Source organism: Hylaeus volcanicus, chromosome 5 (assembly GCF_026283585.1).
Source record: "Hylaeus volcanicus isolate JK05 chromosome 5, UHH_iyHylVolc1.0_haploid, whole genome shotgun sequence".
NCBI classification, from domain to species: Eukaryota; Metazoa; Arthropoda; class Insecta; order Hymenoptera; family Colletidae; genus Hylaeus; species Hylaeus volcanicus.
Genome location: NC_071980.1, coordinates 21,630,865 through 21,655,430, shown reverse-complemented (window position 1 = coordinate 21,655,430; position 24,566 = coordinate 21,630,865). Strand labels below are relative to the sequence as shown.

The 24,566-nt window shown below is 35.7% G+C and overlaps 1 protein-coding gene and 1 long non-coding RNA gene across 3 annotated transcripts in view; one reads left to right on the top strand and one right to left on the bottom strand.

Annotated features, from left to right (window-relative positions):
* Positions 1–24,566, bottom strand: part of LOC128876321 (uncharacterized) — a 420,681-nt gene that overhangs the window by 277,333 nt on the left and 118,782 nt on the right. The window lies entirely within an intron of this gene.
* On the top strand, positions 3,726–12,454 carry LOC128876319 (uncharacterized). 2 transcript variants are annotated; one of them, XM_054122579.1, is made up of 3 exons: positions 3,726–4,125; positions 4,825–5,010; positions 9,735–12,454. In XM_054122579.1, exons 1-3 carry the CDS (start codon positions 3,874–3,876, stop codon positions 9,783–9,785), a joined length of 489 nt encoding a protein of 162 aa, XP_053978554.1. In that variant the 5' UTR covers positions 3,726–3,873; the 3' UTR covers positions 9,786–12,454. The 2 variants fall into 2 exon arrangements, with proteins under 2 accessions (XP_053978554.1, XP_053978555.1); XM_054122580.1 differs by lacking the exon at positions 9,735–12,454 and adding an exon at positions 6,991–8,902.

Below are 24,566 nucleotides of genomic sequence, written 5' to 3'. Positions count from 1 at the left end.
AGGATAATCACAATTGTAATACATATGTGATGGATTTATATCTGCATTTGCCTAGTGAGGCTAGTCTAGCGTTCATCTCCATTCAGTCATAAGAATTATTAATAACAACTTATATACAGACTAAGCCGTGTAAACAATTGCAATCAATTTTATGGGAAACTATTAGTGATATCGCAAGTTTTAGTTTTAGTATTATACGATACCATAGGCCCTTTTATGTGTACCCCAATGTATGGGGTACTCCTGGATGACCCTCCAGAGGGCAGGAGGGCACAACGGTCCATATTCTTAAATGGAACGACAAATCAATCTTTGTTGTTTTCAGTAGTCCTTTCAATAACAAATAGCGTTTACTCGAGCAATTTTTTCATATTCTGCGTAGTTTATAAAATATAACAAAAGATATCGTTTGAAGGAACTTCAATGCGGGGTTCAAATACATTAAAATCAGTCATTTTTAAATTAGTCACCATTTTTTTTATGGGGATTCATGAAGAATCAAGTAACGGTTACTATACCTATGTAGAAAGGTGCTGTCAGATGTTCGTATGAATTTTATTGAAAGAAGTAATAAATGTTTAGAAAACAACGGGTGTCATTTTAAACATTTACCCAACTTCACTATTTTTTTCATAAACATAATCACATATCTCAAATAGAGTAACGTTTGTCCAAGCACAAGAAGCACATGAAATTTAATAGATTTTCAATGTTTACATATTTCCTAATAAATATGCCCCCTTTAATTTTTTTTTGAAAATTTCCATACGTAAAGGACATCGAAAAATATTCGACACGTCTTTTTTCATTTTTATCCGCTTTCATATTTAAGAGGTGAAACGACTACTTCAAAATTCATACTAGAAAGTATAAAATTTCTTATTTTATTGTTAATATAATGGATATTATAGTACTGTATTGAATAAAACTTAATATAAGCTTAATTTAATTTACAACTTACTGCATGTATAACGTTCTTGTCGACAATCATTGTTATCAGGGGGTAAATTATTCCTAATCATTTGACACTTTCAAGCATACATATTTTCTTTCGAACGATTTCCATGAAACTCATTAGTGTACAAGAATTTTTCAAAGCCTTGATAACAAACCTGAACTCAAAATTTAGAAATCCAACAATTATTTATTAATTTATTTATAGTAAAATAATGAAGCTAGAAATAAATTCTAATCAATATTTTAGTATGAATTTCATAAACGCGTAAAGTATTGTTCTGATATCGACGATAGTTTAATAGAAAATAATTTTTTCCCCTAAAATATACAATTTATGACCATTTGTTCAATTACAGTAATTATGCAAACTATTTTTCTGTTAATGTGGTAAGTAAGTAAAATGTCATGGTCGTTTTAAATGTAACCTTCGCTCTAACAATAAGTTCAATTTAATATGAGTATGTAAATAATGTTTTTGGTTTTACGTGTCTCTGCAGTGATTCCTGCTTGATTCGAGTACGAGCAGGCCATTCGTGTGATGTTCGCGTCTTTGTACAGTTTGAAGTTACTAATAATTTGAATATAATTAGATTTAGGTGTCCTGTATTTGCCCAAACGTGTTCTCAGAAATTCTCTTTTAAAAAATCTTAATTTTTCAATTGTGCTCGCGGTTACGTTAAACCAAACAGGAGGACTATATGTTAAAATAGGACGAATAAATAATTTGTATCCAAAAATTTTAACAAATTTATTAAGATCCCTTGAACAGGAGAAACGTTTGTGGCAAAATGTCTCTTTAGCCTTTCCTATCTGTAATTCTACGAGGAAAATGAAATTTAATTTAAAGTCCAAGTGACTGCATAAATAGTAAACAATGTTTTTGTGTGGTATCATGCGGCTATGGTCATTATTATCGCAAAGATGAAATGTTATTCCGTATTTACACACATCGGTGTTTGCGTCGGAAATATTCGAAATATAAGTTTAGTATCGAAGTGTGAAAGTAATCTTGCACCTTGCCGAGTGTATCCTGAATTTCTGTCTGTAATTTAGAGGGTTTTGTATTGTTAATACACAGTCAGTAAAACATTGGTAAAATAAGTTGGTATCCAATTGCTACGCATCGGTGCCATACATATTTTTCACAAAGTTTGCAACAAAATATTTGTGTAAACAAAAATTGGCAAAAATGTGATCGAATTACGCTACTACAGGAGGATTCTGGAGGGGGAGAGGGGGGGGGGGGGTATGGCGAGTTTGTTAATTCTCATTTACATTTGTTATTTTCATTTTTTCCCAGGAAAATGTCAGTTTGTGCAGTAATGCACTATAAATATCATATCAATTGATGAACACACACAATGGGAAAACGCCGGGCATATAAATGCGAACGCGACGACGCGCCTTCCCAATGAATGAAGGGAAAAACGATGCTGCGCTGTGCAGTGATGGCACACACAACATACCTTCAATGGATGAAGGGAAATGACAAAGTTGTAAATTTGCCTTCTCTAGAACCAATCCCCCTCTCCTCTCCTATAGTTCTGCCTGAGTAGCACCGGACCACGTAATTACCTTTTGTAGACCTTCCTTATATACTAACAGACAGGAGTTGCGAGCATTTGTGAGAAAGTCTATACCTAAAGGTCTTATGATTGTTTTTTCATTCTAATAACTTGAAAATTACGTAAATATATGTTTCAAAAATAATATACATACTTACTTTTACGAAGTGATCGTAGTCTAGATTATTTTTTATGGAAAAACAACACAAAATAAATAATTGTGTAGGAACAAGTCAAGTCAGTAACACCCTAGTGGTCGAGTTCGGTAACACGAAACGGGTCACTGCAAAACTGATACGAGAAAATCTGTTTTACCATCAAATGGAAATTACAGATGCGACGAGTAACAAGTGCAATAAATATAAGCACTGAAATTTTGAATATTGTAGAAAGACTAATGAATCTTGTACAATACAAATGATTAAACAGTGTATTTAGATAATATAAAAAATCAAAGTAAGCAAAGTAAAAGCATTCATCGTATACTTGTACTGCAGTCGATGTAGAAACGATCTGTTGTACCGACTATAAAATTTCTCGATGCAACTGTGGGTAAGGTAGCTGGTGTTGGTAAAGATAACATCTGCAAAAACTTTATCGACTGCAGATTATGGAATTCGATAAAACAGGTAACTTTGCACCAAAGTAAATAATGTTTCCATTATAACATATTTATCTCAGAAACAATACACGAGTATGTAATTCATATATAATTCATCACGTAATTCAAAGCAAAGTTTGGCGAAATTTTATTCGAACAATAAATTAATAAAAACACAATACAGCAATTTATTTGCTACGTCCGTTCAGCAGTTACTCTGTCAAACCTGTGTATTCATTTTACATGAAATGTAACTTTATATTATAATTGAAATCTAACGTTTATCAAACAAATAGCAGATGCGAAATATGTCATCGACAATATTTATATAGATAAAACGTTTGTTCGCCTTTATCGTTCGATTCTAAACTAAATTATTGCCCAATTCTCGCGACATTCATTAAACTCAATTAGCACTCGTTAAATACACAATGCCACGCCATTACTGCGATTAGGAATATATTCATAATTCAAATCCAAATTACTGAGGTCATGTTTACCTTCAAATACATCCACGCGTAAGCATCTACACACGATACGAATACACGCATACACGCGTACCGTCGAGTGACGATACATCCTTCGGGAGAACACCTCAAACATTCAGTTAGTCGTCGATCGACGTTGTAACGGTCTTAGACTATCGAACGATCGCCTAGTTTCGAGTGACGTCGACGGGAAAAGTGAATAATACGGAAGAAGCCGCAGTGTAGCAATTAGCGAGTAACAAAGAAAACAGGAGGGCACATAATGGCACTAACGATAGCGTTACCACTCTCTGGTCTGGAGCCTGAGCAGTTTTCCGGGCTAGGCGCAAGACTTTTGTACGATCATGGTTTTAGAAGTTTGGCCGCTTACGGACCGATTTCTCCGAGCAACAGCAGCGAATCGAGCGGAATCTGCAGCCTGGTACCTTCCATCGAATCGACAACACCCCAACAAACGCCAGCCTCTTCCAGGCCGAGCACACCCATCGAGGTACCTATCAAAAAGCCAGAAAAGGTACGCGCATTTCGACGATGCACAGTTGATATGGTATTTGTTTAGAAAAATTGAACTAATATTCGATTTGACAAATTTTTCTCTATACATTTGTTGGTATGTACTCTTACAATCTACCGGGAAGCAAATTATTTTTATCTACTTCGTATTATTATAAACAGTCTTGCTTACGTTAATTTGGCATTTTTCTACGACATAATTCACTTATTATTTTTGAATATGTTACTTTCCTTCTACCCTTGATATCGATACTTTTTCATTTATGCTACTTAACTACAGATTCTAAAGAAAGGGCTGAATATTCAATCGAAATCATTACATAAAACTGATCAAGGCTTTGATCATTGTCATATCAAATTTATCCAAGGATTTATTTGGATCAAGTTTTAGCTTTTAATCAGTATAATATAGTCGTGTTACGCGAGGATAAATACTTGTTATGGAATAACGCCTATAACACTAATAATGATCTAAACTAAAAATTGAAGGTTCTAGTAAATGTTTTACCTAACCAAAGAGATTATTTTTATTTACTTTTAATTAACCCAATCTGGGTCTCAATGTTATCTCAAATATAACTCCTATATAAAGTCCCAAAAATAATTTTGGCTAGCTTTCGCGACGCCAAGTACGCCACTGTGGCGACAAATCAAACTCTAATAGAAAGAAAAAAATGGGTAACTCGATGATTGATTACAGCCAAGCCTACCGATCCGTGTTTATCACAACGAACGGGACATATTGAACTTGGGTGCGAACATCAGGGAACCGTTCTGGCAAATGAGAATACCGATGATGCCACGGTATGATTTCAGGAGCTTCATGGAGAATAGGTCTGTGTACTTTCGCCTGGGTGAATTCGGCCTAATCGAGGACTATCCAATGGTAAACAAAGTTTTATTGTAGTATATTTATAGACGTCACAATTAAATCAAGATGTAAATGAAATTAATGATTTCAATATATAATATCGATGTTGAAACTTAGTGGTTAGGACGTGCTGTTACGTTAATTTTCAGCTGATTATAAGACTGTACACATTTAATAAAATTTATTCCCTGTACTACTGTAACTTCAATTATAGTTTCCAATTTATTTTATTATTCAATTTTATTAAGAAAGATACGATCCACAAAATGTCCAGTTTAGATATTTTCAGTACATTATTCGTTTAGAAAAACATATAATTTGTTTATTAATAGTTAAGTAATTGACGTTTGGTAGATCTCGCTGTGTACGCGCATGACCACGGATTATTAATTTACGATCTGGTAGTACAATTGACTCATAATATAATGTATACGAAAGTATATGTTTATGAGAAAGATATAAATTAAACACAGATTGTTGTGAAATAAAAGTAATTTCTTTCTCCTTCTTTGTTGGATGTAATGTTCAACAAAGAAATTAAGAGATTTTTTTACAAAATGATTGACTTTAAGATAATTTTCAAACAACAAATTAAGATGTACAGTTTATATTTCTGCAATGGTAAAATGAATTCGGCGTAATAAACATTTTTCATAAAGTCCTGTTCATTTCAGTCTAGTACTGTAGACTAATAATTGTTTTTTGACACAACGGTTGTCCTAATAATTATTAGGTTGGTACATGCGAAATGTCGTTTTGCCTGTCTTTGAACTACCCGGGTCGATAACATCCATTTTAATCTATCGTGTAATCAATTGTTTGTAATCATTAAACTGCGGATTTTATGCATTTATGATATAACTAACATAATAAACATATGCTACACATAACCAAAAGGTATGTGCACTTGTACAAAATGAAATTACGATATCATTATAATATTTGTAGAATAAATTCAACATACATTATGCATACTTTACGTATGTTTTATATATTATTGTACATCACAAATGCATATAATTTGCAATCGAGTAATCATATTAATCCCTTAACCTATGATTTAAATCGCGCTACTTCAGGCCATAGTTGATCGCGTTAGTCTTTTAGAGTAGATCGGCCACGTCCCTGATACGTGATACTTGTTTCTGGCTCGTATTCCATACCACGTATCCCAGACGATAAGCTAAGTGGATAAACAGGAAGAAATATACTCTAAAACACATACATTAAATACTAAAGACGTTCGGAGCAGAAACATTACAACCTCGTTACAGACAATTGTGAATACTCAGAATATTCGAGTCATTTCTTTATCCGTGTATAAACTCGGAAAACTGTGATGAAAGTTGCTGAAGACATGAAGTTAGCATTTAGAGAAGGTTATCTGAACGTTAGATCAATTCAACGCAAATTTGCAACCTTTTTGATGAATTTTCAACCGAAAATGAACTTATTTGTCATCTTCTACCCCCTGGGTGTACAATCAATGCAGAATCATATTGCACGAAATAGGAGAAATCCATTCAAAATTTATAAAAAAAAAAACAGAATTACGTGGAAATTATTTTAATTAAATATACAACGTTCTAGAAATACTTCGTATAGTTTCATTTCTATAAACGACATTTCATATCTACCAACCTAATACATCTGATACGACGATCTGCTTCAACGTGGGAAATCGTTCTATACAATTTTCGAACGACGTTTCACAGTCACCTTATAATTAAGCGCGAGTCCGTCGCGCATCATTTTGGCACATTTGACGAATTCGTTGAGGGAAGTATACCGAGTATATGTTAACCCTTTGAGGACGAAGCCGATTGACGAGCGAACGTCTTCGGGCAGCTATTTGCCGACACTCATCCCCAAAGTGTTAAATATACCGAGTCTCCTAAAATACTTGTGCTCGAGTCATTCATTGCTATTCATTGCTATTCATTGCATCTCTTATGAGAACTTTCTTGTTTCTGGTGTTTGTTTTTGGTTTTCTAGCCGCAAACTTATAGAATATCGGCATAGAGACGATCAAACCGAGGGTCCAGTACCGGTAGCGCAACGTTCTCCAGTAATGCCCGTAACGCATTTGCGCGATGTTTGAGCTGGCACTGGTGATTTTATTCGTGATGATTGGCAATGGCAGCTGCTTCAATAGAGACGTCACTCTGAAGTCTTTGATACTCTGAATAAACGATAAAATGTTTCGCGACAATTACGGGAGAAATAATATCAATCGTGTCTGTAACTAAATTCTGTGAAATTTTTTATTTCAAGGGGTCAGAGGAGAAAACGATAACAGTCCGTTTTTGGTCAATTTGAAGTTAACGAAGAAGGAACAGTTTATAGATTTCAAGGTGTACTGCTATTAGCTCGAAGGAACATTTCATAATTCATATAATGATGAGAGCATACAATGCTATCTCACAATGATAGATAACAAAACAGTGGTTGCCCTGGGAAAAAGTATTAGATTTATTATTTATATATAAATCATTTTTAAAGAAGAATTTAGAAGAGAATACTTTTTGACACATTTAAAATTTATCAAATTTATCACATGAAAAAAATTTAGTAATAATGTTCTACCAGATCTTATTGATTGGCCCTTCATCGTTTCCTTTTACCTTCAACCTTGGTTTAGCTAATTTATGAATTGATTTTAATGCTCTCGATCTATACGACAACTGTAAACTAAATTAATGTTTTCTTTGATAGACGAAATATATTGTATAGGTATATATTTTTATTTAGCAACGTTTTGATTAAAAATGCTAGGCATTTCCAAGCTGAAAGAGACTTTAAACCGGAATAAATAGTAAATAATTACACGAACTATTAATATCACGGAAACTAAATAAAAAATTATTTAGAATAAAACGTGCAGTATTAAACTAAATGATATTGACGTAGTCTTAACAAGTCATTTATTATTCGTATAGATTTTGAGCCTACCATTTATGACAATTTTTATAAATAACTAAAACGAGATGATCTACGTTTAAACAAAATTGTCTAAATAATGAAAATAATGAAAAAAAAAACATTTTTTGAAATATAAAAATATATATGTCAAATGTAAACTAACCTAAAGGTAAAGTTAGTTACAACGTTCAATATCATTACATTTTAAGATACATCAATGATCGATTCGAGAGCAATAGAAATCAAAACATATCTCCTGTTTTAAAAGATTATTATCTGTCATTTTACATCGAAACCGAAGAAACATATAAGATTCATGTGTACATACTTTTGGAATTTTATTTTTGAGCCCCGATAACCGAACAACCTTGATTTTCTCGTGAACCTGGCGATAACGTGTCGTTAAGAAGTTCTGCATGGGAAATTTATGTCTTTTGTTACTTAAATCCTCAAAAGTTCTCCGAGTCGAGCGCAAATTTGCGGAAAAGAACCAAGTGAATCTTTACGAAGTTAACAGATTCGGTCAGTTCTCCTCCACGGCTGATAAGACTCCGTTATTTTCTGCGACTGGAAAAAATTACGAACAAAACAGACTTGTGACACGTTCACACCGAACTGTCCGCGCGAAGCGCTATCGCAGTTGGCAGAGTTGAGCAGTAATCGATTATTTTGCAATTACTTTTGTATATGATTGCAAAAATAATAATGATAATTACAGCAATGCTTGTGGATGTATTCATGCTTATTTTGATGTTAACATTTCAATAATAAGTGTATTTTTAGATGCGTTCGTCTACTTTTATGTTATTTGCAGATTTTAATCGTTATCGATTAAAAAATTTCATAATTCACTTAACTCATGGTTAATATCGTGCATAATTCATAAAAAGGATTCAATAGAAGAAATGTTTAGTTTCATGTCTTCTACTGCTTTATATTTTATTCTTCGGAATAAATTATACAGATATAAAGAAAATTAAATTGATATAATTCAAAGTGACTCATGGCAAGTAATTTTAATGCATTCTTTTAACTTTAATGAATTATTTTACCAAAACGACACTTTAACAACGTGGAAACTATGTAAATACAAGTACAATTCATTAAACACGATTTGTTTCTTTGAACAAGCTATAAGTAATATTTATTGAAATGCAAAATATTATATAGAATATTTTTAATTTAATTTTATAATTATTTTAGTATATGATAACATAAATAATTATGATGATCATAATGTGGCACCCTATTTATAAGAAAAATAAAACACAGACTGCATAGAATTACAATGACATTACTTATTCGGCTTCAAAACTATTATAAAATATCAGATATGTTTTTTTTAATTATAAATCGATTTACTTAACTTTTGAGTTCGAAAAGCCACTCAATAGCTGTAAAATATGGCAAAGGTGTATTGCATTTTATCAACACTTCTTTAATATCTGGATACTTGTTTAACATCTATGTCATACCATTTGTTCAACTTTGACTAACAATCTTGTAAATCTATTACTATATTGTGCTACATTCCACAATTTCTTGGAGTATTGATAATTCTTCCTTTAAAAATATATTTGTGGATCGTAATATTTGTTCTAAGGGTTCAACGTGACCAATGACTAATGGTTGTTCGATAATCATAACTACCAATTAATATATAATTGTGAATAACGAAAGTAATCGTTTCAGAAATTACTTTTCATTCTTCAATCTTGTAACATTCCAACTCTGCCTTACGAATACTTCAATTTTAACGTAACATTTGGGTGAACTCTTCTCTATCTTCTCAATTAACAGTTTCCTGAAATTTACAGAGGACATGCAAAGACTGCGGTTTCAGCGAGCCGTCGCCATACCTGTTTTAAAACGTCATCGACGAAAACTATGACATTGCGGACAACGAACTGTGATAAACACCAAACAAGCGGCAACCGGCTTGAAACGAGTCCAGTGGGACGAAACCAAGAAGGAGCTTAGCAAATTTCGAATTCGTACTCTTAGAAAGTAAATAACAGCGAAACGAACGATAATCATCCACGTGTACATAGAGCGATACGACGAATTACGAAGGACTTTTCTCATCGTCGGTATCGCACTGACCAGATGATTGATTGTTAGAGGTAATCGACGCGATTTTATCGGAATTTAAGGATTTATTCATATCAATTCTTTTGCGATGCAACTTTCATGTTCCACGATAATCGCGTACCAGATTGCCAATTGCGGCGATTTTCGCTCGTATTTGACCATTGCGTGATAGTCGATTATCGAGTAGTCGGTCACGGGTCGCAGTGGTTGTTTCTCTTATAAACTTTCTTTTTTTAAACGTTTTTCTTTGTTTTACACGCAATTGATGAAACGGATTTTTGGCATTTCTAAGAGGAAGTAACTAGCTCGTGCACCAACCAAGATGTCTGTTCGAAGAAGTTGGCGCCTTGGTTGGTACAGAAGCTGGCGTCTTTCTGCTAGACGACGCGAACTTGTTCGACGCATCGGACAAGTGTTATGGAATTAGAGCTCCTTTGCTATGCAGTCTGTGCATAAGCAGCGACTCTCTACCGAGAATGTAGGAGCCTCACCGAGCGTTTATTGTTAAACTATTTATAAGAACGCGTTCATCGAGCGATTCGAAGAGAATAAATTTCGAAGATAATCATTTCACAAAACGTACGGGTTGATATCGTTACACCTATACGTTGCAAAGGATCCGATTCGTAGGAGCAATGATCTGAAAGCATCTTTAATCACTTGCAGACAGGCATTTTCGTGTATGCAACATGCTGTGCGCGGGAGACTATTAAGTACACAATATAGAATTGTGTACTCGAGAAAGTGTAAGAAGTCATAACTGCATTATCAGTGTTGTTGGAGAAAAATGTCAAAAGAAAATGAATGGTTCAAAGAGTACACTTTTGTTGTTAATGCAATAATTCATGTGCATTGGATAATTGCATTATTCTTTTAAATGGAAGTACATATAGTTTTTGCGTAGATTGAATCCTTTCAACATTCTACGTAAAGAAGCATTGAGATATATGTAGTAGTCAAAAATAGTTAATTCACGAGATATTTTAAATAATTGTCTTTATCGAAGATAGTGTTCAAATGCTTCTTTATTATATTCTTCACATTTTATACAACGCTTTTGAATTCTACAAAATCTGTAGGATTTGAATATATATTGCACGTAATTCTATAGAAAAAATTGCTGAAGGAAGCTCGAATCTGGCGAATGGTCTAGCCAAGAGATCGCGATAGTTGTTTCAATCAATTCATTGTCATATTTTATAGAAATTGTACGGCCACTCGTGAATTACGCGCCAGTGCATCAATTTACTGGAAGAGATCAAGATTCGGTCTGTTTTCTAGTGAAATATCCTCGAAGAACATCATTACAAAATTCAAAAAATATTCATCTGCCATAAAGAATTTGATAAAGATAATTATTTAAAATATCTCGTGAACTATTTATTTTGTTACTCGTTTATCTCAATACTTTTTTACGTAGTGTAACAACATGATTCGATTTATGCAAAAGAGGTATGTAATTCCGTTAAAAAGAACAGTGCAATTACGCAATGCACATGCACTGCTGCATTCATTGAAAAAATGTGGTCATGCGATTATGGTACAGTACCCTTCCAACGATTCATCATCTTCTTTTGATATTTTTCTCTAACAGGACTGACCGTGGAGTTATGAGTTGTTACGCTTACTTGGTCCATCCTGTATACACGCAGATCGCCAATAGGAGATTACCGCACTTGATCGACTGATCGCATAAATGCATCGATCGTCGACAAAGAGTAAACTCTTTCGCTACGACAGTCTACTCCGCTCTTACTGAATAGAACGCCGCTCCAAAAAGTTTCGACAAAGTGAAATACATATAGACTAAGTGAAATAAAGCGGTATTTATGAACACTGTAAGCGTAAATGTAGACCGAGAGCGTGAAAGTATGCACAGAGCAATAATTTCTGAATGAAAATTGAAACTGCAAGTCCAGAGTGAATGTACGGCGTCTTGTAGAAGGCGATTATGATCGCACGTCGTAACGAAAGGGTTAACAATCTTGATTTAAGCGTTCGAACAATTACACGAGACTTTAGAGAACCGATGCATTCAGAAACGAACGAATCGCTCGGTGCGATTCGCGTGTCCGTACTTTCCCCTTTTTTTACGAGCTTTATCGACGTCAAAGTGTATCGAACGCCTCTTTCTGTCGATAATAATCCATTAATCGACGTTAAGCTGGTAATTCCAGCTGTGAATTCCTTTCTTTTTTTTTCACGCGAGTAGAATTATTCACGGACATTCTATTAAATACACCGCTCTGTGAGCAACGATGTAGCGACCCATTATAATATTACGAACAATCGACCAGTGCGCTATAATTATAATTGGCATATACATTGTCACGATAAATGTAATGCGCGCTCGCAGAGTATTGTAATAATCGTATCGAAGCCATTTCGCTAGAGTCTTTACTGACCATTGTTTATAAACGGGCAATAAACAATATTTTACAACGGGCCTCGCGTTACGCTCAATTATTTCACTGATCCCCCATTAAGCATAGGATTTTCATTCGTCATCCCGTAACGATCAAGGAAACGCTCCAATTCAACGCGAGCGTGAGCTCTGCGTCGGCTGTACAGTGGCGACCATGGAAAGTTAGTAAAAACACATTGGATTACTTCGAACACGTATCTGAATTCATCATAGTCTTCGATCGGACTTGTTAACTTATATTTATGAGAAAATTCTTATAGACATTACTATTCTGTTATGTTCCCGCTCGTATGTATGACGATTTTTACAATCCGTAGCTAAAATTTCGTCCTACAATATTCTTATACCTCGTCGAAGTTCATCTTTACTTTTGCGAGCATCTTTCATGAATCAGTTTCCTTAATTTCGCACACAAGTTGTATGAGATTGTTCAAGGATTCTTCACTTTCCATTTCATTGCTTTAATACCATTCTGTTATGAATAGTGTTTGACTATTTTGATATGGTGTCAGGTGGGATTATCATCTTGAAAAGTAAAATCTAAACAATTTTCAATCCAGTATCCTATGCTTCGAATTAAGACACGTTCTAATATATAAACATGTTTCTAAATTAATATATAATTGTTTTGTACGCGCAGTCTTCGCGAACACTACCCAAGGGATTACGCGCCAATTCGCTATAATAATAAGAGTCTGAGTTTTCCACACGATGTGTTCTTTTCAAAATTTCGCTTTAGTCTCCCGTCGTGTATACTTTTCCTCGTCGGTATGATCGCTTTTGAGAATTTGATGAGGACGGGGATTACGGTGTCAGGGTAGGATGGTGTCGCGAAGTTGGACACTCAGGTAATTTACTTGTTTGCGTGCATAAAACCTAATGATTCTTGCAGGCTTTCCATTATCTGATCGCCAAATGTAGGTATAAATACAAACCACGCAATAAACTTCTTCGGAGACCCGACACGCCGATTTAATTTTATATAATTTTTTTAATTCTAACAAAACTTGATAGACTTACAATGTCACCTCGAAGAAATATCCGAGTGATCATTATTTTGATGTGCTCCTTCATGCCATTTAAATGGAAAACGTCAAGAAAACATGCATTTTTGATATTCAGACATTTACCCTCGTGCAAATGTCTCCTGTACAATCTCTAACGAAATTTGCTACACTTACAATGTCGCTTCGAGGAGATATCCAAGTGTGAAGGGTTAATAAACATGATACCATATTTGGATATACTTCTTCGTGCTATTTAAATGGAAAACGTCAAGAAAAGATGCATTTCTGATATTTACACATTTACCCTCATCCAATATATCTCCTGTACAATCTCTAATGAAATTTGCTAAACTTACAAGTGCAAAGGGTTAATAAACATGATACCATATTTTGATATACTCCCTCGTCCCATTTAAATGGAAAACCTCGAGAAAACATGCATTTCTGACATTCACACATTTACCCTCGTGCAAATGTCTCCTGTACAATCTCTAACGAAATTTGCTACACTTACAATATCGCTTCGAAGAGATATCCGGGTGATCATTATTTTGATGTGCTCCTTCATGCCATTTAAATGGAAAACGTCAAGAAAACATGCATTTTTGATATTCAGACATTTACCCTCGTGCAAATGTTTCCTGTACAATCTCTAACGAAATTTGCTAGACTCACAATATCGCTTCGAAGAGATATCCGGGTGCAAAGGGTTAATAAAACATAGTACGTCCCGTTCGACGATACGTCGAAAGTACCCATGAAAACGACATTGCTCGCGAAACTACCCGATATTTACCCGTGTCCGTAGCACGCGAGAGATCCTCCATCACGCCGCAAGAGTGTACGTAAACGTGCGATCGCGTAAAGAGACGTGCGTGGAAACGTGTGAAGGGATGCACTATGCGAGGCGAGGCGAGGCGAGGCGGGGCGAGGCTGAGGCTAGCGCGGTGAGGGTCGTGGAAAGGGATGTACGCGCACGCATGTACGCGTGGAAGCGAGTGCGTGCGCGCGTACGTGCGTGGGTGCGTGCAACGCGCGAGAGATGTGCACGACGACTATTCAGATATTGTTGTTATTGTTGAGGGAACAATCGCCCGTCAATAGGCTGCCCCGGCACAATGTATCTATTCAGGTACGGTCAGGGGTGCTCAATCGATCGTTCGCGATTCTCGAAAAACCCCGCGCGCCGAAAGAACGACGAAACTAAGCCGCTCTCCGAGGATCCACAGCTTCGCTCGACACGGAACACCAAGATTAATCGCGAAACCTTTAAACGCTCGGTTCTCCGTTTCGAAATGGTCGTTCGTCACCTACGAAAGCCGAATCGGCCTCGAAACAGAGAAATAAGACCAGTGGGATCACTCAGGAACCGGAAAAGTGGTTGTTTACTCGATATACGGATAATCGGACGCTCGATTGAATTGATCCATCGATCCACGGCGAGGCCGGAACGATCCACGAATATTAAACGGGCAAACGCTGCGTAATTATCAGTTTCACATTTAAATAGCCGCGTCGCTTTGGCGTTAACTGCCATTGATTAGATACATTGTAGCGGGCCGCTAGAAACATGGCTCTGGTTGCGGGCATAAATCGGCTATCGCTTACAATTATTATTATCCGGCCTGTGTGCTGGTATTTAAACCGATAAACGGCTCGCGGAATCGCGATGGCGCGGCATCATTGTGCGTCAGAGAAGCATTGAAAAGCCCCCCGGATGGACGGACGGGACGCGACGCGACGCGGTGGCGTCAGGACGGGGCGAAACGGGACAGGACCAAACAGTGGCGTCTCTAGGTTTACCGTCACCCAGTGTGGTGTAGTCGCTGGAAGGAATCTTGTATTGTAAACAGAAACCTTTTAAGACAAGGATGCCACTAGACTCTTTGCTCAGGACCGCACGATATTAGAATTAGAAGGTTTACAATTCAATGTCTTTAATCGTTAGATTTTTCATTGAGATCTATTACAAAAATTGATCTCATGAGAAAGGAGATGTTGTTTTCTTCTAGTGTATCTAGAGACGCGGTAGCGTCTCGACGTCAAGTACATGAAAAAATTTCCGTCACCCTGTACACTGCACTGGCGCTGACGCTACCACGTATCTTTTACTCGTAAAACTACGATTCCAACCTAACCAGAAACTTCTTTCATTAATATCTCATCACGCCTGCAATGTTTTCTAAATTTAAAGGCATTTTTCTTATGTAAATCGCACGTAAGCTTTCTAATAAAACCAAAATCAATCAAATCGGTCCATGTACAACTGAGATATCGTAATATCATGTTATGAATCGGTCAGAAATTGTAAATTTTTTTTGTGATATTTTAAACGGCTCAGCTTGCTTATATGAAAGGCGATAGGGCCATACGCACACACGAATTTAGTCGTCGATGCTTTAAGCTATGTGTTAGGTTTCTGTTAGGAAGTGAGTAAGGTCGAATAAAAAGGGGATTAATTATACGTGTATAGTCATTGGTGAGAATGCAAAGGAAACATTAACCAAACTAGAAAAAACAAAGGAAAGCAAAAGGAATCCACCGCCTTCAGCTGTCTAATTCAGCAGCCGCGAAACTTCAAAAGTAACATGCACAAGAGAAGCGGTTCTACATATGTCAACACTATCGGCTCTGTACGTCTTCGTTAGTGGTTTAGTTCCCTTCAGAAAGAGCTTGAGAAAGAAATGCCAATTCCAATGCGTATTTAACAAAAATACTATAAAAGGAATTACAACCTGAAAACTGATTTATAAGACCCCATTTTCTAACATTATTCTTTTTTGTATGTTCATATTTTTTTTTATCATTAAACCTACCACGACTGATCAAATGACAATTCTTATATGTAGTATCTGAATTCGATACAACTATTTCATACATTATTCAATTTCGTATCACGTAAAATATTTTTGCACTTGAGTGAAAGAAATTAAGACTAGTCGTTTGTCCTCCTCCGCAAAATGTAATCAAGTTTACGAAATGATTATTTTCGAAGGAACTTTGTTATCTAAACATTTTTAAATCTTGGGACCTCGTGGGTGCAACGTAGGCATGTATACCTGGAGAACGCGCACACCACTGTCGTTTTAGGGATCAGTTACCTGTGTTAATAAAATAATTACTACTGTTTCAATTTACGATCACAGGAGATTCCTTCCACCGACTACAACTTATGGTATCGCATTGCTGGGATTATTCGAATATCTGGATATCCGGATAGTAAAGTCACCAAGTATTCGTAATCTGGATTATGGATATTCGAATGTTTTTCTCCAAAATTCGAATACAGTAGAAAATGTATCCGATTCAGTTGAGGGACGACTAGGTTTGGATAACTAGGTAGTTTATATAAATGAAGTTCACGAATTCGCATAAGCGGTACGTTGCGTGAGCCTTTGCTCTCTCTTACTTTACTTTCGATACTGGTGATTAATTGGGTTCTACTATATCCGAATATGGGTTCAATTTACAATAAATTATAGTAATTTTGTATGTACTTTTTTTTTTAATTTATGCAGAAAAGTTTATACTCTGCGGCAATTTTGGTAAAGTGTACGAGAAAAATTCATTGCACCCCGTGGAGAGCATCAAAGTGCGCAAACTATAAAAAGAAAACATCACTTCATTTTAAAGATAATAGCGGGAAGGAGGAAGGAGAAAATCAAAATATGACAAATTCTGTTCAAGCTTTGACATAAAAAAAGAAAGTTATCTCATACGGTCATTTTTCGAGGAGTTATAATTATTTAAAGTAACAAAAATACATCACTGCCACTATTATTACTTCTGTTACTTTCACTTTCGACGATATTTCATACATCTCTTCGGAGTTATGTAGGATGAAGGACTGCCCATCTTTGACTTACTTTTACTTACTTTTAAATAATGAAAACAGAAACTTATGCAATTCAAAAAGAATTAGTAAGTTGTTGATACTGCTCTTCTGTAGAATTCGAGTTTAATTTTGATGTTAAATCATGTGCCTCAATGCGAGATCCTTCCCGATAAAATAAAGAAACAAACATGGAGCTGAACATTTGTTCATCAGCTTCATTATAGGTCTTCAAGTTAAGGGTCGCACAGATTACTCTGGCGTGACGTGGGAACACGTCACGTCATGTCACGTCACGTCAGAATAATCTGTGCGACCCTTTAGTGTTGTCCCTTTATGGAAACTTTTAACTTTAACGTTTTGAAAGGTGAATCATAAGAATTATTTCTTAAGAATTTAAGAATTATTAAAAATTCTTTTGAAAACACTGTAAGTCACACCTTCCACAAATTTCACACATATTTTTGTTGATTAGTCAACGAGATTTTAGAATTTTGTGCAGTCAGGGAATTAATGCATAGCGGAGTTTGCTTTAGCACGCAACGTGATAATTAGACTACAAGTGTTTATGTACTTATGGCAAATGAAAATATGGGGAAATGTATGAGAATGTGCACAAATGCAAAAATGTGTACAATTTCAACAGTATTGTACATGTTTATACCGTTTCGAAGATAAAACATACTTTCATTTAAATTTCAATTCTTTTTCTGTATTTATGAAAATACGAATTTGGATAAAAATGTTCCGTCTAGTGATAAGAAACATACGCTTTCCCCACAGGTATTCTTATATTTTGAAAAATGTCCTGAAGTCATCAATAGGAGTTAAAATATAATCTGTATGAAATTGTTAGGATACCGGTTGACCTAATTTTATAAAAAAAGGACGAAAGGTGACAAAATTATGATAGTTGAAAGAAAAAGTTCCAGTTCTACGTTTGCTAAAGGAGTTATTAAACGTGGCGTGCATTTAATATTTCAATAAGTTAAAGTTTCTTCGTCTTATTTGATAAAAAAAACATCGTGCACACACCTTGCAAAATTGCCTCAGTAAATTTTACTGGGATACCCAATTGGGCACATTATCCATCCCACCCCCCTTTAAAAAAACATTTAAAAAAACGAACGTCAACTTGAAAGTCTTCTTTTTTCTTTAAACTGATGTTTGTTTTTTATTGTTTTACTGAAGAAAAGCCAAACGATACAGAGTCAATAGGTTAAAGACATACTTATTTTTGGTCTTATGCTTGTTTCGGTCATTTTCCCTTATCGTATTTACTCTTTGCAAGTTACAATTTATTATTGAATATTTGTACCGTGTACTTTAAATGAATTTGTTTCCCTTACCTCGTAAACAGTACCATAAACTTGAAATTACTAAGAACCACTGTATAAGTATACCAGCTCACTCCCATCGTCGGCACTAGTTGCAAGATTATCTTTGTTATCAACAATATCAGATGGATCCAGACAAAGATCTGTTACGGATAAACAAATTCGTGTAAAGATTTCTTAAAATAAATTCTTTTTGTTACACATTAATTTTAAGATTATTTCTATCTTCGAAATTAAGAAACAACAAAAATATTCGTTATTTGAAACAGCTATTAACTCAAATGCAGTAACAGGTATTATATAATACCTAAAGTATACTTTTATTCTCGAATAACTGTGTCGAAAATATCGGTTGTAAATAAATTGTTTCGGATTGCCGTTTCCTCTTTAGTTAATATTTGTCAAGATACCGTAACCTTTGCTTTAAGTTTCCGAAACATTGACCCCTAGTGACGTCACTGAAACCAGAACGAACCTCGCGGACAGAACGCGGAGGGAAAAAGAGGGCGCGGGTGAGAGCCACTGTTCCGCGAGTGTACCAGCCTTCCCTGCCCATACCGATGATTACGTATGCGGGAATCATTGTCGAGTAACGCGCGATGCACATGCAAAGGCCAAAAATCGTCGAAATCAGTCGAGTTCAACATCAGCATTGTACCTGGCCTTTGTCTCTGCCTCATTGTTGTCGGTACTCGGTGTACAACGTACACGTATACGTACCGTGCTCGCACGGAGTGAGCTCGGCGCCGGATAGCTCGCGTTCGCTGGTCCACAGGCCGACAACACACCTGCAGGGACCTTCGCTATTTGCTATTTATGCTACCGAGATCCTGAAAATCGGAGCATTGTCGGCCGGTCCGGTTTCGGCATTGACTACAAAATCGATTCGAACCGGTGGACGCGTCCCGGGAAACTCGCTTTCAACGCCGAAATGTCTGTCCATTTCGCGCGTGAATATTGAATTCGGATAAATATTCGCCGCTGGTGCTGCGTCCAGTTGCTTCGCGGATGCGACGCTTTTTAGATCGACGCTAATCGACCAGACGCACCGGATCCGCGTCCGCGGAGTCGCGGAAACCGTGCCGCCTATCGCGCAAAGTATTATTTATTTTTATATCGTGACAAGAGCGGTTTCCGTCGAAGATGGACAAAGAGGGTGAATTCGCAATAGTCGAATGGATGAAACAGAGTATAGAAAGGTGTTTTTGTCAGTTATTTGTACTCGCATGAGCCATTTTATAGAATTAGCAACGACTGCAGTTTGATGCTGTTATTATTGTATTAGGTGCAGACGTTAATTCTGGCTAATCTAAGGTAAACTTAGTATTTACTTATAAAGAAAAACCATACAACTTTTAATTTTCCTTCAATTACATTTCAAAACAGCATATACGTATATACATATATATAATTAAGTCTTATTTTATTTCACCGCCATTTTACGACTGTTGACATTTGGCTGTTTAAAATATTATATAGTTTGGTACATATATCTACGAGATAACTAGTATGTATGTATTGTTTAGAGTCAATGTTTACATGTATATAATATATACAATGCCTATTTCTTATATTTGTGTTATTATCATAGTGTATGCAAAGGACAACAATACATATAGTGTAAATTTATAACCATATTCTACACATCAGGGCTTCTTAAACTATGGGTCGCAACCCCAAATGGGGTCGCAAGATTTCAATGTAAATTATTTCATATTCTATTCGATATTCTCTTTTATTTATGTCATTGGAAAAAATGTAGTTTTGATGAAAACTAGGGTATACAATTTTTGTAACTATAATAAATACAATTTTGTAACTTCTTGTACAGTTTTTAATTTTATATTTTTGTATGTTTTTAAACAAATTCTAAAACTATATTTTTTCATATATATATATTGTTACCTAATCAATAAATTATCACAAAATATTTACATATCTTTATTTTATATTGTTTGGATTGCAACGAAAATCGCAATCATAAATGATGTCGTGAATGAAAAATTTTAAGAAGCCCTGGTATACATAGTTAAGGTCAAATTTAGAGATAATACTGATTTACTGTTGTGTAACTTATCTTAAATTTTGACCATATGCGCTAAATAAATTAAGAGCTATTTAACCTTCTACCTTTGATTTAAATTTAATCAAATATTACGTATCAGTGTCACAATTGTATTTGTACGTTGTAAGAGGTGCCGTCGACCAACACGGAGATTTTGAAGGGATTTAATTGTAATCCATGCGAGTTGCACCACCGCGAAAGCATACGAAGGTCATGTTTTATCTCGCACTTGGTACACTCATTGTCAGTCCAACGAGATTCAAAAATCTTAACCAATTTAGTGTCATCAGCATACAAAGTGAAACACGTGTTCCACTTGAATAGCTTGTAAAGTACACGTTGTATGAAGAATTGCTAAACGAAAGTTGCATCGTTTCGAGGGGATAAACTGCTTTTCTAGGTAAGGTATTTCAGAGATTTGAAGGTGAACTTTGCTTCTCCTACATAAACGAACATCATACAAATAGGAACATCTTAATTTTTATGGTAGAATTCGATAAAACAATGAATTTTAAAAGTATCACAGTATCTATCCGAAAACTAACAATAAGTATTTTCGAGCTACTTAGCTACAAAAATACTGAAATTCTAATCTCATGAGTACCTTGTTGGTTATTTAGTTGCAGAGATTATCGTTGCATCAGCTTCCTCTCAACTAGTGCTCGAGAAAAGGTGATGCAAAGTTTGGATTAAATCTATCCATGCATAAACTTGAATGACCATGTTGGTCGATTTATTCGTCTCAACGTCAGCTTTCATAAGGTGTGAATAAACTCCCATGGTTCCATTTTAAAAAATGGCCGTGATACAGCCTCAGCATCTTGACCAAAAAAAAAAAAAAAAAAAACAATAATCATACAAAGTCCCAAAAGCTGGAACCCTCAAAGCTTCTAACTTTTTCCTGTAAGATTTCTTTGTATCCGCGATAGTTTAGGCATTATTGCTCTGTAACAGTTTAGCTGCCTCACCCTGTATATCCCCGTCCAATTTTATGCAAACACACTGAAAATCGCAATTATGGAACGAGTTTTACGAAGGTTATAAAAAGAAATGTAAACTGAAGGTGAATATAGTGAAACGAAATGATAGCTCATTTAAGACGTTGACTTGTGTATTTCTGTATAAAATTAATGAAGAGTATACCACGTTGCGTAAAAGTTGTCATTAAAGCTAAAAGCTTATGGACAAAATATTAAGGTGTAATAAAACTTGCGAATATTAGTACAAGAAACTATGGCGAAAAACTGATTCTATGAAGTTTAATTTGTTAAACGTAGAACCTATTCTAAGTGTTACGAAATAGTGTAGATTTCCTAAGACTATAATAAAATAATTATCAACGTTGATTTATTTTTGTTTCGAATTATTTTATTAATGAAAAATGTTTCTCAGAGAAATTCTGGGGTAGAACCCATATTAACTGTTATTAAATAGTGTAGATTTCCTAAGACTATAAGAGAACAATTATCAACGTCAATTTTTCTTTGTTCTGAAATATTTAATTAGTAAAAAATACTTTTGTCAGATAAATTTTGGTGACTGCCTCCGTTTTGATCCTTAGTGTACGTCATCTTTTCAAGAACCAGACGAGACCAGGTCCGTGAAACGAATCATCCAATGGTCGATTGCATCGCGCGCGTTTCTCCGGCTCGTCGAGACATGTCAAAAAGATCGACGTCAAAAGGAAGGTCCGATGAGAGTCATGAATCGGACGACGTGCTTGTAAAAAATGATGAAAATTCTTAGGTAACCGCGTCGCTGTCTCGCAAAGCATTTACTCGGGCCAATCTCCGTGTAACAAGCCCATAAACCTTGCGTTGAAAGTAATAACTCGACAACCTGGGAGAATAGATAAACATTATACCTACGGAACCGACACGATTCCACCGTTGCCTTCGTCTTTTATAAAAATTGGATACCAGAACGGTCCATCCAGGCATCTTGAATCTATGGATCGCTACTCTTCTAAAAATTCGAGTTAATCAACTTCTTTAAGGTCGTCAACATTTTTTAAACACGTGAAATACATTGTTAATTAATACCAGGTTTATGAAATTATGTTGACTTTTATTCATGTAAAAGAAACAAGCATATATCCAAATTCATTTTTATTCAAGCCTCTTAATTATTTTGAGTAAATCAACTTCACTTATTGAAGCATAACTTCAGTATCAAAAATCTGACAAGATATTTCCGTAACTGTAGTGTTAATTTGAAATGTTAGAATATTTTAGCTGCATATGTACTTGTGTAGTGATTATTATTATGAATTAGATACAATTTGTCCGAAATGGTATATTATTTTCTAACGTTGTTGTTGCGCTACTTATGATGGTTGAATTCAAAGTATGTATTTATGGATTTTATAACGCTAGGAGTTATTAATCACATCGTTTCAAAATCAGGGCTTTAGTTAATTACTCTTGCATTACTTGGGTCCATCAGGAGTCGAAGTACTACTATAACTATGTAGTAATATGACGAACAACCTGTCGTTGGATGAAGTTCTTTGGATTCCAGCTTTCCACGCTCAAGGTATTCTCTCGATGAGCATAAATCCTTTACAAGCAGGTGTAAGATGATTCTGAGTGCTGCATCGCAAACCTTTAGTCGGATATTTACGAACATGAAAAGTTGAGAATAAAATTTAAATAAGTAATCGTGATATTATTAATCGTGATAGATATTTTTCTATATTTTATTATCTATTGATTGTACCAAGCAAATATTAATTTCTGACAATAATTAAATTAATTATTAACAAGACTTAATATTTAAACAACGATGGGGAATATGATTTTGCTGTGATATTAATGTTTCACGAATTATTTTCACGAAAATTATTCAACGAGCCTTCGAATCGACCTGTTACGACATGTCATGCGGTTGTTGTTCGTCCTGACGTCCTTTCCCTTCTCTACTTTGAGAGGCACAAGCGAGCTGCGACCCTCGACGCAGGTACAACACGAGGGGTGAGAGCACATTCTTCGACGATCCTTCGTTCGATATGGATTTCGCGATCGCGCGTCCGTGTCTCGCGTCCCTCCTAGTTGTAGTTTCCCTTAGTATCTTATTTTGGTTTGGTTAGTTTTAAGGTTGCGTGTACGAGTGTCTCCTCTGCCAAATAATTATTAATCAACTTGTTTTGTTTGTTCGTAAGTCCATGTTGGGCTCGTAACATCGTGCTCCACTTCGGTCACTATTGCTTCATGTGATAAGTGTAGTGATCAACCATGTGACTGGCCGAGATTGGTTGCCGTCCTTTAGTGGGTCTGGTTTGAGAGAGAGTCAATCGACGCCTCCGAGGAATCTTCTAGTCTCTGTACGCGTCACATTTATTAAATACACCCAAATATAATTAGAGAAAACTGGTACAATGGAGTTGTGCATTAAAGGCAAGCGAACGATACGCGCCCATAGGATGAAACACAGTGCGCCCGATGTTCAGACCTTATTAATAATTATTTATACCTTACTTTTTAGAATAATATTTACGTTTTCTGCTGAAATGGACATTCTATTATTGATTTGAAAAACTTTAACAGATATTCGCATATTTTGAACTGTATTGTCAATCTTGTCAAAATCTCGTCTCGTCTCGTCTCGTCTCGTGCGCATCGCTAGGGACAACGCGCCACGTGGTCGCGGCTCGCAGTCGGAAACACGGATCATCGGCGGGTTGTCCTACAGATTTTTTCGCGCGTACAGGTGCACGCGGGTCTCCGACAGGATAAGATTTCCACGATGATATCGGAACGAACGGGGGAGGGGTGGGGGAGGCAAAGATAGCGGACGAAGGGGGTGAGGAAGTAGCAGCAGAAGCAACGGGGGTGTAGAAGGAGGCAAAGAGGGGTTAGGAGGAGAAGAGGGCATAGAGCAGCTGAATAGGAAG